General features: G+C 48.6%; 3 protein-coding genes across 7 annotated transcripts in view; 1 reads left to right on the top strand and 2 right to left on the bottom strand.

Moving 5' to 3' along the window:
* The window catches only part of FMC1 (formation of mitochondrial complex V assembly factor 1 homolog), a 394,222-nt gene extending 383,000 nt beyond the window's left edge, over window positions 1-11,222 (bottom strand). The window contains exon 1 of the mRNA XM_024555037.4: window positions 11,219-11,222. The gene's annotated coding sequence lies outside the window, so the exon portion shown is untranslated. The remainder of the gene's footprint in view (window positions 1-11,218) is intronic.
* On the bottom strand, window positions 8,057-12,788 carry TMEM213 (transmembrane protein 213). Of its 2 annotated transcripts, none has more exons than XM_024555025.4 (3): window positions 12,655-12,788; window positions 9,363-9,434; window positions 8,057-8,575 (listed from the first exon to the last, which is right to left on the bottom strand). In XM_024555025.4, the coding sequence occupies exons 1-3, from the start codon at window positions 12,764-12,766 to the stop codon at window positions 8,406-8,408; spliced, it is 354 nt and encodes a 117-aa protein (XP_024410793.1). In that variant the 5' UTR covers window positions 12,767-12,788; the 3' UTR covers window positions 8,057-8,405. The 2 variants fall into 2 exon arrangements, with proteins under 2 accessions (XP_024410793.1, XP_024410794.1); XM_024555026.4 differs by having other exon boundaries at window positions 9,363-9,431; window positions 12,655-12,778.
* Window positions 12,716-17,310, top strand: part of ATP6V0A4 (ATPase H+ transporting V0 subunit a4) — a 64,411-nt gene continuing 59,816 nt past the window's right edge. For 2 of the 4 annotated variants that reach the window (XM_053926185.1, XM_045191121.2), the window contains exon 1: window positions 12,716-12,854. Coding sequence is in view for 1 of the 4 variants with exons in the window: in XM_053926184.1 (XP_053782159.1) it covers window positions 15,408-15,596 (189 nt within the window). In the remaining 3 variants the exon portion in view is untranslated. Of the gene's footprint in view, window positions 12,855-15,351; window positions 15,597-17,310 lie in introns of all 4 variants that reach the window. The other 2 variants (XM_053926184.1, XM_045191119.2) reach the window with 2 other exon arrangements.

Here is a 17,310-nt window from a genome sequence, read left to right as displayed (position 1 = left end):
AGGGGGGTGCTGGGTACATTGTGCTTGGGTGGGGCACGGAAACAGTCGTCTGTCAGAGAACAGGAAGATAGAAGCAGTGAAAAGTCAATTTCAGTGTCTGGGACAACTGAATGAAATCCCCAGACTCTGATTTAAAAACCAGGTTATTCCGTAACACTTCATTTAATTAAGAACGTGTTTCCTCTGTTCCCCAACATTGCTCCATCTGGCACTTTCCCCCGGGGGAATATGTCCACAGGCTCTCAAAGGGAGCAGGGGAGGGTTTTTGTGGCCGTGTGGCACGGAAGTGGGGCTCGGAGCCAATCCAGGGCTGCGTGTCCTGGACAACGGAGAAGTGAACCATGGAGTGGTTCACACACAGTGGGATTCTGTGCAGCGACTAGACGCTCTGACACACGGATGTAGCAGGATAAACAGATGTTGACACAGTACTATTGAATAGACAAAGGAAGGGGCAGGCCGAGAGCTGGTTGATGTGCATGCAAAACACTTGAACTTGTAATAATTCTTCACTTACAAGAGCATATCCAGGGGCCCGTGTGGTTGCCTTAGGGGATGGGAGCAGGAGAATGGGAGACAGGAATAGGGTCAAAAGTGAATTGAGAGTAAAAGGAGAGGGGCCTTGCCGAGGCCAGTGATGACAGTGATGACAGAGTGATGAGGGCCGTGAGCTGTGGTGAACTACACCCTGTGCAGAAAAGGAGGGGGGATGTGCAGGCTGTGGTTTCTGACTCATGTCCAGTGACATGTGTCCACCATCATTGTACACACAGAGTTTTACTGCCCTGACAGTCCCCTGTGCTCCACCTGTCCGTCCCTCCCTCCCCAGCCACGGATCTTTTCACTGTCTCCATAGCTACCTTTTCCAGAATGTCATACGGTTGGAATCACACAGGATGTTGTCTTAAGACTGGCTTCTTTTACTTAGTAAAATGCATTTAAGGGTCCTTCATGCCTTTTCATGGCTTGATAGCTTGTAAATCAGTTTTCAAAAGAATATCTGATTCAAGCGTCTCCAAAATATATTTTTATAACCCCCTGTACTTCATACATCGCTTATACATATAGTGCTTTTGTGTAACAGCACAAAATTGGGGAGAGGAGGCTCGATCGACGGCGACCAATGTTTGCTTCTCTTTGCAGGGACATTTTAGCTACCGTTCCTCGTTGGTAGAAATGAGCATGTCATAAGAGAAATATGGTCATTGCGTTTGGGTCTTGTTAGTGGGGAAGAGGATTGGCTGCTTTGCACGGGGACCTCACACCCCCCTGCGATTGCCGTCTAGCCGGTGGTCCTGCCGTCACGCTTTGCCCCTTCATCGGTGGCACTTTATCAGTCTTGCCGCGATTGATTATTTTTTGTCATCAAGCTTTTTTTGAACTTTACCCCTTTCTTTCCCATACAATTTATCTTTTTTACATAATGCATTTGCAAAGAAGTTACGTAGTGAGTGTGTTTTGCCCCAGCCAAGCCTGCCATTGAAGCCGTGTCACATGATCTGTGTTGTTTCTTTTTTCTCAGGTTTTAGCAGCCCTTAGGACACCTCTGTGCAGATTTTTACAGCGGCCCTTCCCTCAAGGAGAACTGAGTGAGTTCTGAACAATCAGAACTGCCCTGGGAGGGCTTTCCGGGTCCCAGTGGGTGGAAAGCAGGCCTGGCCCCCATCCCTGGCCCACTCTCACCTGCACCCAGGGCCCCAGGGCACCCTACATTGGCCTCTGTCATCTCTCTGGCCACCAGAGCCAGGCAGGGACAGAATCCTCCTTGGCACTGCCAGGTGGTAGGGAGTGGGTGTGAGGGGAGCGCACTCAGGGACCCCAGAGCATGGTGGGGACAGGGTGGCAATGTGTATGCGTGTTTTCCTGAGTGAGGGTTTTTTTCTTTCTTTCTTTTTCTTTTATTGATTCTGGAGAGAGGGGAAGGGAGAGGGAAAGAGAGGGAGAGAAACATCAGTGTGAGAGAGACATTGATCGGTCGCCTCTCCCACACACCCCGACCAGGGACCAAACCTACATCCCAGGTGTGTGCCCTGACGGGGCATCACACTCGCGATCTCTTGGTTTGCAGGATGACACCCAGCCAACTGTGCCACACCAGGCAGGGCCTGAGCATGGGTTTTTTAGAGGGGTTGGTTAGAAGGGGGCTTCCTGCTGCCCAGGACTTGGCAGGAGAGGCCTGAATTGCCACCTTCCCTGTCCCCGCTGCTGCCTGCTCTCACACAGGTAAGTTTGGGCGGGAACCATACCTTTGCGTGGTGCACAGGGCGTGTATGACCCTGGGGCTGGCACCCATCACCTCTAGTCACATATCCCAAGGCAGGGTCTCACCCTCTGACCTGTCCTCGGGCAACTAGTATGTGGTGTGGGAGAGGAGAGCCATGATGGGCCCTCAGGAGGTGCAGGAAGGCTGCCTGGCATTCCCTGTCACTGAGGTGAGTTACTCCACACGCTCGTGGCTGGAACTTCCGTAGGGAACTGCATTCTGCCTGTTTGCCTCGTTGCTTCCACGTCTGTGGTCCATGCATTGCCAGCTCTGGTGCACAAGGCTACCCTTGGTTTTTTTCAAAACACTCCTTGTATTCATTTGCTAGCGTTGCTGTAACAACGTACCACGAATTGGGTGGCTAAGACCAATAGAAACGTATTGTCTCACACTTGCAGAGATCAGGGTGTCTTCAGGGTTGGTTCTCTGGAAGTGCTGAGAGGGAGAAGCCGTCCCACACCCATCCCTGAGCCGCTGGGGGTTTGCTGGCCGTCTATGGGTATCCTTGGCTTGCAGACACATCACCTGCTCTGCCTTCACGTTCTCATGGTGTTCTCCTTGTGTGCTGTGTCCAAATGTCCCCTTTCTATAAGGACAGGTCAAATCAGGGGCCACCCTCTTCCAGTGTGACCTCATGTTAACTATATCTGCAATGACCCTATTTCCAAATAACGTCACATGCTGAGGTCCTGGGGTTAGGGCTTAAACATAGGGATGTGGGCGGGGCAGGGTCCACATCTCCACAACACTCCCCTTTCAGCTGTTCCCCTCAGTTTGACCGGAAAGCAGGAATCTCCAAGGTTAAAAAAGAAAAACTCTTCATCAAGGTACAAAGAACAGGACACATGTCTTAACAAAGCGTTCAAGAAATCCTCACAGTGGAAATAAACACAGCCCACCCAGATGAGGACGAGCGGAAGCTGAGTTTTCCGAGCTTGCTGTTGGAACGGAGTCAGCAGCACTGTTTCTGTTCGGCAGAGACTCCGAGGTGGGCAGGGGCAGGGGAAAGCTTTCCAGCGGAGAAGGGGTAGGCTTCGGGGCTTCAGGTGGGCCCTGGCTGGAGGCTGTTGGCAAGCAGCCTCTGTAGGCGGCACTAGGGAGTGGTGTAGAGTACATACTTGGCTTTCCCCAGGTGGCCCTAAGTTGGGAGTGGGCACAGAAATTAATTAAGTGAACTGAAGCTGTCAGTTATTCACCAAATCCTGGCTCTTTGGGCTGATTACTTGGAGGTTGTAGTTTGGCTCCTGGCTTGGTCGCTGCAGAGAGCAGTTTGACGCCCTAGACAAGTTGCTGTGGGTGGTAGGTTGGCTTCCTGAACTGGTTGCTACAGATTGTGGGTCAAAGTTCTATTTTCAGATCTGGTCTGGCCCTTGTCCGTTGGTATATTTAGTCTCTCATCATAGAATTAACTTGTTGAGTAGATCTGCCAGTTACTCATTTCCACAAAGGTCTTAAATATGTATAATTATAAACTTACAGAAGCAGTAATTTAAGTTTTTTTTAACCTCGAAACCCCAAGTTTTCCCAGGAGCCTCTGCCCTTGTCTTCAGAGCCCCGCTGCTTCTCTGTGGTTATTTGTGCAGGACCACGTTCCTGGGTCTGCTCTGACCCACTAATTCTTCGGAAGTTTACTGAGTTTTGCCGCATGCTGGGCACTGGTGGAAGGAACCAGCGGATAAAGACATAGTCCCTGCCTTCAGAGAGATCAGTGAGAAAGACAGGCAGGGAGATACAATAGTCCAAAGTGCTCAGTTGTCACAGATAGGACTGGACACGGAATTGGTAAGGACAGATTTAATTGGTAATGTACTATTGCAATGGGAGGAGGGTCCGGTCTGAACTGAACGTGACCATGATTTGTATAGCGAAGACTGGGTGTTTTACAAGAGCAGCGAAGGAGTGGGGTGGGGGCGGGAGGGGCTCAGTAGAGTCAGGGAAGAGAGAGATCACAGAGTTGGTCAGTGTGAGTGCTGAGCAGGCCAGCTGGGCCTGCTCGCTGGCCATCTGTGAAGCTGCGATTTGGTCTTCCTGCGCGGACTGGGAGACAGAGGCCCTATCTTCCTCATGACAGTTTAAAGGAATGGCTTTCAGGTCCTGAGCTGTAGGATGGATGGATGGATGGATGGATGGATGAATAGATAGAGACATCTCAAATGGACAGAGGAAGGATTCACAACTGTGAGCACTTCCGAGTTAATGCTTAAAGAAAGGGTAGTCAGGGGCCTCTAGTCAAATATTGATTAGAACAAATAGTAAATGCTTTTGGCAGCCTTGAGCTGTCTCAAGTGGTTTTGGGGGGGGGGGCTAGGATCATCCTAGAGATATGGTCTCGAGTTGTTAGAAACTATGTCAGTGTTTAAGTCTTTTAGTGTGTGGGGACAGGGTTCTCAAAATCATTTGTGTCGAGAGCCTGTAGTTTTACAGGCCAGAGTTGAAACCTGGTAGAAAAGTGGCTCAGAGGAGCCTGCCTAGAGTTTGCTCGAAGACAGAGTCTTTGTCACAGTGCTGTGCTGGAGGTGAGCACAGACCACTGAGGTGGGCATGTGTGCACATGTGTGTATGATATGCACGCATGTGTGTGTGTGTGTGTCTGTCCATCCAGGGAAGAGGGGACCGCTTGGCTTGGAAGATCAAGCTCAGTAAACCAAATGAGTCCAACTGGGGGAGGTGGGTGGGTAAAACCAAGGGCAAGTCCAGGCTTATGGGATGTAAAATGCATACCATTAGAGGGTCTTCCTTTAAAAAAAAGAATTACAAAATCAGGTAGAAGGCCCAGGTGGGAGTGTTCGGGGCATGCAAGTAAGGGGACTCACAGTTTAAGCTCCCCTTGGTTCGTGGAAAATCTGCTTCACGGGAAGGTATGTTGCAGGCTGTGCGAACAGCGGGAAGGAGCGCACGGAGGATGGAGTCGGCCTCGCTTGTTTAGGGAACCAAAATAACTCAAATCTGGGTTTGCTTGCAGGGTACATGAGACATAAAGCCAGAGAAATGTTGGGGATCCCATTATAGAAGGTCTTATGGTCCATCCTAGTATAAATATTGATAGTATGGATTTTACTCTGTCCGCTGTGAGGAGTTCCTGGGGGATTTTAGGTAGAGGGGTGACTTGACCACTTACACGCATAATAGAGAGGTCACGCTGGAAGGAAGTGTGAAGGATGGGCTGGAGACCGTTGAGGCTGGTTGTAGACATCAGGTAGGACAGGGCACACCTACCTGAATCATAGGTATGAATCCATCCACAAAGACCATGGAATCACACCTGTGACTTCAAAACGGATGCCAGCGTTCAGACACAGAGAGCCGTTCCTCATCAAAAACGTTTCCAAACTGGCATTTCTCTAAGTTCAAAAACATGCTTACATTTATTTTTGTCAAAAAGAGGCCCAAGCTAGCCTCAGACTTACTTTTGATTAATCTTGCATGGTACGTTTCATTCTTAACAGAAAATTCTGCATTTGGGTTATTCGTCCTTTGGGATCGACACAAAAAACGATGATTTTTAAAATCAGGTATTTATGCCACACCTTAATGTCCATAATTGTAGTTCTGCATAGGACATTTGGGTACAGAAATGTCTGGAATAGCGTGAGCTCTGTGTCATATACTATGAGGACACAGTGACTACCACGGGCAAAGTTTGAATGAAAAGTACATCTATCGTTAGGTCCTGCTACTTTATACCAGGGACCTCTTAGATGCTGGGAAGTTGATACTTGGGTGTTTTTGGTTTTTTAAAAAATTTATTGACACATCTTTGCTGTGCTAGAATAGATTCCATGAAGGGGAACAAATCTGAGAAGCATAGCCATTGAATTAACTTTCTTTACTCAAAGAAAAGAGCGATTGTTTAGATTCGGTCTCACTTCCTCTTGGGCAGATGAAAGCAAAGCAATTCACAGAATACCTACATTTCAATGTGATGGTGGCAGCATCAGCCCAAAATTCACTTCTACAATGTCTAAGAATTTAGCCCTGGCTGGGTAGCTCAGTGGGTTAGAGTGTCCTGATATGCCAAGATTGCAGGTTCGATCCTTGGTCAGGGCACATACCAGAATCAACTAATGAATGTATAAATAAGTGGAACAACAAATCAATGTTTCTCTCTCTCTCTAAAAATAAAAGAAGAAGAATCTACACGTTGCCCCAGACTGGGGGAGATCTCAGTCACTAACTGGTGCTCTGATTCTCTGCTTTTTAAAGCAGCAGATTCAGTCTTCCTGTGGGAGCCTGATATATGGGGGAGATCGGAGCTCTGGATGGGCCTCGTGCTCACCCCTCAGCGCAGCACCTCCGACAGCGAGTTTGTGACCACTGCTTTGGTCCGAGTCTTATATTTTTCAGTTAGAGGATTGATGCTCAGCAAGGCAGTGACGTGTTTATTTCTTATTGGCCAGAAATAGACCTTAATTTGCCTTCTTTCTTTTTTTTTTTTTGGAGTTCGTGCTCTTCCCGCTATGTCACACTGTTTTGTTTCAAAAATGCGTGCAGATAGGAAGTCAAGGTGTGCTCATCACCAGATCTTCCTATCGCTAAGGAACTAAGCGATCGCATATTGTGGAAACGCCTTGAATCCCTGAAAAAGTGGGATGCAGACTCACGTGTACGTCCCCAGCACACACCAGACATCGTGCAGACGCTTCTGTTCATGTGATTATTTAACACTCAGGCACAGTACATCCATTCCACTCTACTGATTTAACAACAGAGATTCTGATGCTCGCTGGCTCTTCAGAGCGAGCCAGGAGATCCCCTTCGTTCCCATTGTCAGGGAAATTTATTCCAAATTTGCGCCAGAGCGTTGGGCAGCTTTGACTCATCTGCCCCCTTTGTAACTAACACGTTTCTTCCTAGGCCTCGTGCTTTTTTGTATTTTGATAATTTAGAGTTGATCTGATCTAAATACATGGTTCCCAACCAAGGGCCAACATTGCTTCATAAAGAGTCATGTTGTCCGTCCTTCCTTCTGATGAGCCCCCTCTCCCTGCTCCGGACCCACTGGCACACTTCCTGGTGTGCCACGTCCTGGTGCTGAGTCACTGAGAGAACAGGAATCAAACCAACCGGCTTCTGTGGAAGTTCGGTTATCTTAACCATTTATAGAAAAACGGAGGTTCTGAATGCAGAATGATGGTCCTGAGTTCGTCGGGGGCGAGGACTCATTTGTTCATTTGTTCACTGGACAGACATTGTGAGGAGCTCTCTGTGCCCTAGAAGTGTCCGTTCACTGCGAAAAGAAGTCTGTTCATGACGGCTGCACCTCAGGGCAGAGCAGCTAAGAGCTCCAGCTCCGAGTCCCCCTAGAGGGTCCGGAAGGCTCCAGGCAAAGCAAGCCTTTGCCCTGGACATGGAGCATGGCCTTCATTCTGGAGGTGGGGGTGGGAGGCAGAGCTGGAGAAAATGGAGACAGGGAACACACCCAGCGGTGGAGCAGGCCCTGCGCCCCCTGTGCTGGGAGCTGGTGGTTGGACGATGTGCAGGGCTCGGTGCCAGCCTGTGTGGCAGCTGCCTGTGGGGAGTGGTGAGCTGGGGAGGAAGATCCTGAAGGCAGAATGAAAGGAAGTATCCCAGCAATAACACGGGGACAATGTAGTGAGGGCTGGAACCAGGCTGCCAGCAGGGAGGATGGCCCAGCCACGGAAGGTATAGTTGAGGAAAGAACAGAGCTGGAGAAGTATCAGACATGAGGGTGAGGATAGTGGGGGTGTCACAATATAAGGTGATCCTTATATTTTGAAATGACAGTGATGCCCTTGACTGAAACGAGGGATGGATAGATGACAACAGCCTGTATTCGGTGAGAAAGTTACAAGTTTTATTTCAAATTTGTGACGAAAAGACCAAGTCCCAGGGTTCCTGCGTGTCCCCCTTGGAGCCTGGACTAGAGCAATGGTTAAAACAGAAGCCAGTCCCACAGAGACCATCTTGAGAAAGGAGATGACCAGGGCTCAGACAGGCCCATGTACCTTTGAAATTAGCAGCACTGGCCTTTCCTTGTATGGAATACCCTTTCTTCCCTTGTGAAAGCCACTGACGTATAAAGGTGAAAACGACTTTACCAGAAACCACGTTGGCGCTACTCCATCCCTGCTGTTAGCCACGGTTGGGTGGTGGTTGGCCTTCTTGGGGCTGATTGTCCAGCTCATGCTGGCAAGTCCTTGGGCTCATCTGGAGTTAGCTTCATCAGTTTGTCCACACAGAGCAGGATGAGGGTGAGGAACCACAGACTCCAGCCAACGGCGGCCGCGACCCAGCCGTACTCATCCACGCCGATGTGGCAACAGCGGGAGGCATGCTGGCAAAAGTCCACGTCTGGGGAACGATAATAACAATGTAATAGTTTAGCTTCACTGAAGCATGCCGTGTTATGCTAAGTGCTCTGTACACGCTACCTTATTTATTCCTTGCAAAGCAATAGGTACAGTTATGATTCCCATTTTACATGAAGGATCTGAGGCTATAACTTGCCCAGGATCATGGGATGGCAGAACTAGAATCCAAACCCAAGGGTACAGGACCCCAAAGTCGTGTTCTTAACCTCTACACATTCTTGCCTATTATTCTGCTCTGTAAGTGCCCAGAAGTGAACATATTTGGTCATTCAATGCTGGCAGAATAAAGGAAGCCAGATGTAGAACACGGCAAAACTTTCTACTAACTAGACACGTGCAATAGTGGTTGCTGTATGAAGCACCAACCTCCTTGTGGCTGGAAGTATTCAAGCAGAGGAAGAACAAATATGCAAAAGGAATGAAAATAAAGCTCCGGCTTTGGGCAGAGAGGGGACTAGCTGGGTTTTGTGGTCTTCCTGCTGTCAGACTTCTACAAGCCTTTGAGCTAAGGGTGACTTTGGCCACTGTCGTGGGGATGGGTCATTAAAGCCATCTGCACCAAAGGTTGTGAGCCTCGATGTTGGCCAAGGTCAAGACGGCTTTTTAGACGTACTCTGCGAGCGGTTTTGGAGGCCGGAGCAAACCGCACCAGTGCACGGGAAGGCCAGGCTGGTGCTCAGCCACCCCTTGCAGTGAACAGAAAGCCAGTTCGGTTTCCCTCCCAGCCTGGGCCAGCTCTGGGGGGAGGGCATTCAGCAGGAGCTTACTGTGGCACTGCTCCAGAGTCTCAGCGTCCGGGTGGTGGTCGGTCAGGGTGGAGCTGTTGCCACTGCTTGCTTCTGGAAGAAAAGACAGAAGAGTCTCGGGTAGTAGGAAGAGCCCTTCCCAGGCATGGAGTTTGGAATCTTTTTGTGAATCAGTAGTGAGCATTGTGAAAGTATTTAGAGACATTCTAGTGTAGGCTTCACACAGCAAAGCTCACCCCCCTGTTGTAGACCGAATTGTGTCCCCACCCCCAAATTCAGATGTTGAAGTCCTGACCCCAGTAATGACTGTATGTGGAAAAAGATTTTTAAAGAAGTAACTATAAAGTGAAATGGGCTCATATGTGCGGGCCCTGGCCCAATATGACTGGTGTCCTGAGAAGAGAAAGACACCAGGGGTGTGCTCGCAGAGGAAAAGCCACGTGAGGACGGGGAGAAGGTGGCCGCCTGCAACTCCAGGAGGGAGGCTTCAGGAGAAAGCAGCCCTGCTGACACCTTGGGCCCCCAGAACTGGGAGAAAGTGGGTTCCTGTTGTTCAAGCCACCCGGGATGTGGTGTTTGTTCTGGCAGCCTGAGCAGCCTCTGCACTCCCTTTCCCTAGCGTGGTCTATTCCCATGAAGAGATGCTTTGTCACTGTGTCTCCATTTGGCATTGACCTTTAGTTACCAAGGGCCTGCTGTATACAGCTTCCCAAACACTCTGTTTTAGCCACTTTCCGTGCAGATAGATACATAGAAAATGGATTTTCTTGAATATAGGAACACAGTCATTAAAAATCCGGAATGCCTTTTCAGAACTATCTTCAATTCCCTTCAAAACCTTGTACAAATAGACATTGAAATCTGACCTTGATTCTTCATTTATGACAAAGGTGATGGTATTACTCAGGAAGATGGTTATCAAAAAAAAAAAAAAAAAAGACCGTACAAGGAAGTCTAGAGGTTGATAGAATACGCAGCACTTAGAATGTCCCTTCTAAATGGTTATGGAGAAAACAAAAAATACAGTGAAGATTAAATCTAGAAATAGAAAAAAGAATGTCCCGAGATTAAGAAGCACGGAGCCCAGTGATCAAGGAAATATCAGCAGTAGTTCTGAAGGCTGTGTCAGAGTTTGGGAGGCGAGGTGGGTGATGGAGATGAACCAGGACGAAAAGGAAGAAAAGCCGGGGCTCACGCCCCCCCTCACGACAGAGCGAGAGGAGAGATGACCTGCATCCGCTCTGCTTCATAGGACGGCCACTGGTGGCTAAGTTTATTAAAGTAATTAAATTAAAAACCCGGTTTCTCGGTCAGATTAGGCTACCTTTCTCGTGCTCAATCACCGTATGTGGCTGTTGGTCACCGCACTGGAAGCCCGGCACAGGCTGCAGGGTTTCCTTCAGCAAACAGTAATGTTAGTGCTGATCTAGGTAGAATAGGTGACCTCTGTTTAATAACCCCCTTCCCCCGCCCTCTTACAGTAAGCAGTCTAGGTGGGTGAAGACCAAGAGACCAGTTTTGAAGACTCTTTCTGGAAACTGCGGTTCAATCTGCTTCTTAGCAATGCCAAAGAAGAAATTGGTTTGGAAATTCTCAAGTCTCCACTGACTCAGGGTCAGCATGTCCTTCAAAGGAGCTTGGTGTTACAGAGCAGGACAAGTCAGGAGGAAACTTCTTAACCAGGCAAACCCACAAAATTGCTGCTCAGACTGATTTTATGCCCCCTCCCCCCCGCCCCCCAGGTACTTCAAGTGCTGCCGAAGGTGTGGTCATTACCTTGATGTAATCTGATGTGACTGTAAATTATTTACAGCTAAATGGCTTAGAGCTGGGTCTTTATTTGTTTTGGAGAAATGGATTCCTCAACATTTTAATGGCCCTTCTAACCTAAATAACCTCTTGGCCCTGACTTTCACCTCCCCTCTCCCCTAGAATGGAACTGGTTCCCGCCTAGAGCAAGTGAGTGGAAAAAAACCTGGTCAGTTGGGCGCTAGCATTAGGTGAAACTGTACAAAATTGCCATTTCTGTAGGTCAAAAATTGTTCAGCAGTTTTATATGGTTCAAACTGATTCACCTAGTTAGAAGTTCCTAAGAATTTAAATACATCCTTCTAAGCAGAGCCAGCCAGGGACTGATCCCGTTTGGGGTCACTTCCAAAGTAAACATTGCTAAGAAGACACAACTATTCAGTTACATTTGTAATGTGTTGTTTTTTTTTTAACTTGTCAAGGTTTTTTGAGCCCATATCCTGAGCAAGGCACCGTAAGGGTAAACAGAGAGACAGACACAAAACACTCTTGTTTGGGAAGGAGTTATACTGGACAAATGAATATGTTAACATTTATCAAGTGTTTACTGTGAGCTGGTTTATTCAAAGGTGTTTACCTGCAGTCATCTTATTTCAACAACCTTATATACATAAGCACGAGATTATCCCCATGTTGTAAATAAGGAAACTGGGGCACAGAAATGGTCAGGAATTTGCTCAAGGCCATGCAGCCAAGAGGCCCTGCGAGCCAGTGTTGAGACTCCCTGGCTTTGAGAGCCCGAGATCTCTGAACCTCCTCCGCAGGAGACACCGTGAGGATGAGAGAGGCAGGCAGATACAGGCTGAACGATGGCGGGGTGAGGATTGGTTTGAAGAGGCAGACAGACAGTCAGGGAGCAGGGCAGATGTGTTCTCAGGGGAGTTGAGTAAGATCAAAGCCAAAGTCAGGAGCACAGGAGGCTAAGGGAGGTCTCTCTGCATGAGGTTCAGATCCAGCCTGGGAGAGCCTGGCGGAGGGCCTCAGCGCCTCTGTAAGGTAATAGCCCCACACCTCCCATGTCTGGGGGTGGGGGTGGGCAGGAGAACGCTGGACAGTCTATGGCAGCTTTCATGCATTAAGGTTTGTGAGAGTTGCAAAGAAAGCACAGGGCTCAAGGAGGGTCAGAGGACCCGAGGGGAGGGGAGGGGGTGCAAAGGTAGCATTGTGGAGCTCAGCAGCCCAGAGCACCACTGACAAACAGCACCTGAAACTTGTCATTTTAGGCTGATTTGGTCCCCTGATGGGAGAGGCTCTGCACATTGCTCTTCTTTCTTCGTGACAAAGGACAACAGATGTGGCCACTCCCGTCCTAGCCGAGGACAGGAGTAAAGATAAGACACCCCCCACCCCCCACCCCCCACCCCCTGCTTAATCCTTCAGATGAGAAAGGATTGTTTCCTCTCTGTGCAGACCAACCCTAGCCAAGGAATCCTCCTCCTTCCCTTCCCCCTCTCCCCTCCCTTCCCCTTCCCAGTGTGGCCAAGAGTAAAGCTCACAGTTCCACCTGTCAAGCAAGCCGAGTGGAAGGAGACGAGGACCAGGCTGAGGACCAGGGCAGTGGGGGGCGCAGAGGTGAGGTGCTCCATGCTGGAGAGGGAGGCTTGTGTCTGCACCATCACCCTGGAGGTGTGCTGAGTGCTGGGCCCCACGTGCCTGCGTGTGTCCTGTCTCGCAGGAGCTGGAAAACAACGCTGGCAGACAGAGGTGAATTTCTCCTCTGTTTTGGGGAAAAGGGAAGGGGTGGAGCAAAGGAAGGTCAGCTGTCACACCTTGCTCTTACCTCTTGAGAAGGAAAGCCAAAATCCGTTGGCAGGGGGCGGGAAGGGAGGGGCGATTTATGCAGTTCTTCCCTGAGCTCACCTTTTGCAGAAAGGAGAAAAAGAGGAGAGGAGGTGTGTGCCCTGTGAGTGTGAGTTTGCAGCCTCGCCCATGTGCAGGCGTGGTGCTGGATTCCCTATCCTGTGTAGCCCGTATTTACTGTGCACTTACTATGTGCACTGCACTAAACTCTGGGAGGCACGGCCCTGAAAACACTTCCATTACAAACACGACAAAACCCTGTTCCAGGGATGACTTGGGAAGGACAAAGTACGCTTGATCTCAGCAACAAGAGGCCACGTCACGGGTGGGATGCTTCATGAAGAAATGGCATTTGAGTCGGGTCTTGCAGGATGGGTAGAATTTTGACAAGCAAAGAGGAGAAGAGGGCATTGTAGGCAGAGGGACAAGGGAGTGAGGGCCCCAAGGAAGGAGATGGTCCAGTGAGTGTGGGCATCTGAGCGGGAGGAGGTGGGGAGGTGAATGGAGAGGCTGAGTGTCTGTGGCGCCAGGCTGGGGAGTTTGAAACGGTCAGGAGGCAGACGGGAGGCTCTGCGAAGGTTGGGACTGAGGGGTAACTTGGTTAGAGCTCTGCCTTCCATCTAAAGCGTTTACTGAATATCCACTGGGCATGTGAAAGGCATGATCCTGGGCACCTGAGACGCAGAGATGGCTAAGACATGACCCCTACTTCCCCTACTCACAGTCCAGCAGTGACTGAGCAGTGAGGAGAGAATTGAGATGTAGTGTGGGTGTCATCCACAGTTAGGGGGTAGCAAACAGGGAGGCGCTAAATCTGCCTGAGCCCCCACCACAGGGAAGCATTCATCGCGGAGCAAGTGACATTCGGCCTGGGTACTCTAAGGAAGGCGCTTTTTTCTAATTTGCCCAAAGCCACAAATCACTGGTAGCCCTATAGTCCTGGGTTTGGGGGCTGGGGGCAGAAGTGCTGTAGGGAGGCTCGTTTCCTGGCAGTGTACAAAAGTCCAGTTCGGACCTACCCCTTGGGTGAGCATTCAGTAATTATCGAGAAGCTGCTATGTGCCAGGCCCTTGGGGTGGGGAACGGGGGTCCGAGGTGGGTAAGGCAACACAGTCCCTCTCCTCCAGGGGCTCTGGGTCCAGTAAGGGACATGGACAAATGAATAAGGATGCAAATAATAAATGGCGAGGAGGTCTCAACAAATGGGAGATTCGTGGATGAGGGTTGGAGACTAGGGGACTTGGAGACTATTTGAGAGTGGAGATGGCATTTTGACCTGAGATGTGAGAGATGTGTCATTTACCAGGTGGGGAGTGGGAGACTGTGGCAAGGTCCCTGAGGCATGAACATGTGACCCTGGGTTGAGAAGTAATGACCGTCCTGGGAGCACGGGGTTGACCACCGTGTGTCTAGTTAGACCAGGGCACATTGTCATGGTCCTGCCTGGTGGACAGAGGAGACTGGACTCTGTCTACTACTGGGACACTCTATGCGGACTTGTGGACACCTTTGTATTTCTGGGGCTTGGAGGATAGATTCAGAGAGATCTAAGAAGCTACTGCAAAAATCCCAGCAGATCAAAAGGGCCCCGAAATAAGGGGAGGGACTGAGGATAGAGAAGAGGGGAGCAGAATCAAGATGCATGTAGAAGCCCAAAGCAATGGAAGGGAATCCAGGAAAAGGCTTTCGGGGTGCAGGCAAGGGGTTCCAGCTGCGGGGTGGCGGGGGCCACAGGTCAGCCGGGAGGGATTCCAACCCTGCCTCTGTGGCCCCAGTAATTGACTTTACACATCCAAGCCTCGGGGGCTTTATTTGAAAAGTAACAGGACAGAAGCAGTCTCGGGAGTTGTTACCCACATCATTGTTCTAGTTAGTGTTAAGTTCTCAGTAAAAGTTAACTCCCACTTTCACAGAAGGGCATCACAAATAGAAAATAGGGGAGGAAGGAGCTTTTAGGCAAAAATGACACTATTTATGTATTGATTTGTTCATGTCCTGTCTTGGTCCAAAAAAGAGTTTAAGGAACCATACATATCATGAATGAAGCTAGGTCAAATACATTTAAGTAAAGGAGAAGAGAGGAAGCAAAGGGAAGGTTAGGGTAGGAAATAGGAGGAGGATCCAGGAGCGAGTGTAGGGCACAAAGAGGCAGCTTGTCTTCTGAGCCTTCTGGGAGCTAGTGTGAAGAGGGTCACATGGTCATGTATGTGGTTCGAGAGCTCACAGAACAAAAGCAACCAGAGAAGCACGCTGCTCTTGGTACCAAAACCAGAGAGGAATCTTCCCCGTGGGTCCCCACAGAGATGACATTACTGAACAGGATGAACATGGTTCTTGACATTTTCCTCCCAGCAACCCCCCCACAGGAAGCTTCACCGACAGGGGCTGATTTATCCAACAGGCTCCAGAGATCCCAGCAGCACCCGGGGTCTCCCAGGATGTTCAAGAGCCTCAAAGATGTTCAAGACCTGGAAGAAATGTTCTCAGATCCGCAATAGGAGCAACAACAAAAACTTGCCATCAAAAGGACGAGTCATTTCCAAAGCAAGGCCACCCAGTTCATTTAAACAGAAACAGTGGAATGCAGGCTGCTGGGTGCACTTGAGCGTGTTTGCAGCGAGCAGAGCATGCCCCTCTGCGAGATCGGTGAGACCCCGGGGCACACTCGGGTTTGAAACGGCCCTGCCTCGGGATGTTGTGAACAGCATCCACCTCTCTAACTGACAGCATTGCGTCAGATCATACCGGTGAAGAAAATTCTGGACCCTGTGGATGTGGAGGGCAGAGATAATAATCTGTCTCCTTTTTAATGCGTTGTCATTCGATCTGGGACTGTTTTAGATACAGTCTTTGCAGGTCAGTCCAACACTACGTAAGCATTCTCTCCACAGATCAAAGATTTTGCCGTCCCAAAACAGGGTGAACTTGACCGGTCTCTCATAACTCATGGGTTCCCAGAGAAAGGGCTGTATGGTGACTATTTTTACAAATGTCACCGTTATTCACTATTTTATGTTTGAAAAACAGGACCACACAGCTGGTTACCTCACCAAGGAACGCGCAGTACGTTTTATACCAGGTTTGCTTTGGAAGGTGTAGAAAGAAGTTGCCTTGTTCAAAGCCACACATCCTGCAGGAACTTTCTCAAGGCTTTTTTTTTTTTTTTTTTTAATGGTTGAGACAGGTGTTTGGTTACACATACTTTTTAAAAGTCCAGGCTAAAATGTCTGTGGCCAGGTTCCTTGGAGGTGGCTCGGGTTGGCCAAGAGCATGGGGTCCCAAGGCCCTCACAGCCTCCAGTTTTATCTGTTTTCTGCTACGATTTCATTTGAAAGGAAGAGGAGCAGGCAGAGTATTTCCTGGACTGAAAGATTGAAAACCTTACATAGAAAATGTTTATTGATGGATCTGAGTTTCAATCCCCACCTCACTAAGTGCTCTCTGATTTTCCCACCTCTCTATTATTCCTTTTATTTCTTTCTCATTACTTTCGGATTAAGTTTTTTTATTATTCCTTTTTTTTTTTTTAGAGATTATGTCATGTATTCTTATCAAAGTCTTATATTAACTGATACCCTTACCGCTTTCACAAATAGTGTGAAGGGTTTGGAACTTGAGCTCAACTTACCCACTCCTGATTTTTATACCATTAGAGTCATGTATTTTAACTATATACATACTTTTTGACTCAGTAAGTTATTCTTTTACGCAGTGAATGTTTACATTTATCTACACAAACACCAATTTACTGTTTTTTGTTTCTTTTCTGCATGTATGGTTTTCCATCCGCAATCATTTCCTTCTTTTAGTGTTCGCTCGGTGAATGGTGAGTACTCTCAGATCTTGTCTGGGTGTGTTTTTATTCTTCGTTCTTGAAAGACACTTTCATTGGCTGTGGAATTCTAGGGTGACAGACATCTTCCTCCAGGGCTAACGATACCGTTCTATTTCTTTTGACTTCCACTGTTTCTGTCCATCTGATGGATACTCCGTGCTGGTAATTTGCCTGTTTTTTCCCTTTGGTTGTTTCTGAGGGTTTTGCTTTGTCTTTAGTGTTCAGTACTTTTATTCTGATGAGTTCGGGTATGGATTTCTTTTGATTTGTCTTGCTTGGTGTGTGTAGGCAATTGAATATGGACTTTGATGTCTTTCATCAGTTTTGAAAAGTTCTCAGCCATCATATACTACTTGTGTCCCATTCTTCTCTCTCCTTCTGGGACTCAGTCACCCACTGTATCCTCTGATTACCCTACCCTCTTCTTTATTGTCCATCTTTTTGTTTTTATGTGCTTTATTGTGGGTATTTTCTTCTGCCTTATTTTTTATTAAATCTCTTGACATCTGTGCCTAGTTAAAAACT

Source organism: Desmodus rotundus, chromosome 6, assembly GCF_022682495.2.
Source record: "Desmodus rotundus isolate HL8 chromosome 6, HLdesRot8A.1, whole genome shotgun sequence".
NCBI lineage: Eukaryota > Metazoa > Chordata > Mammalia > Chiroptera > Phyllostomidae > Desmodus > Desmodus rotundus.
The sequence above is the reverse complement of the archived record's forward strand: the minus strand, read 5'-3'. Positions and strand labels throughout refer to the sequence as shown.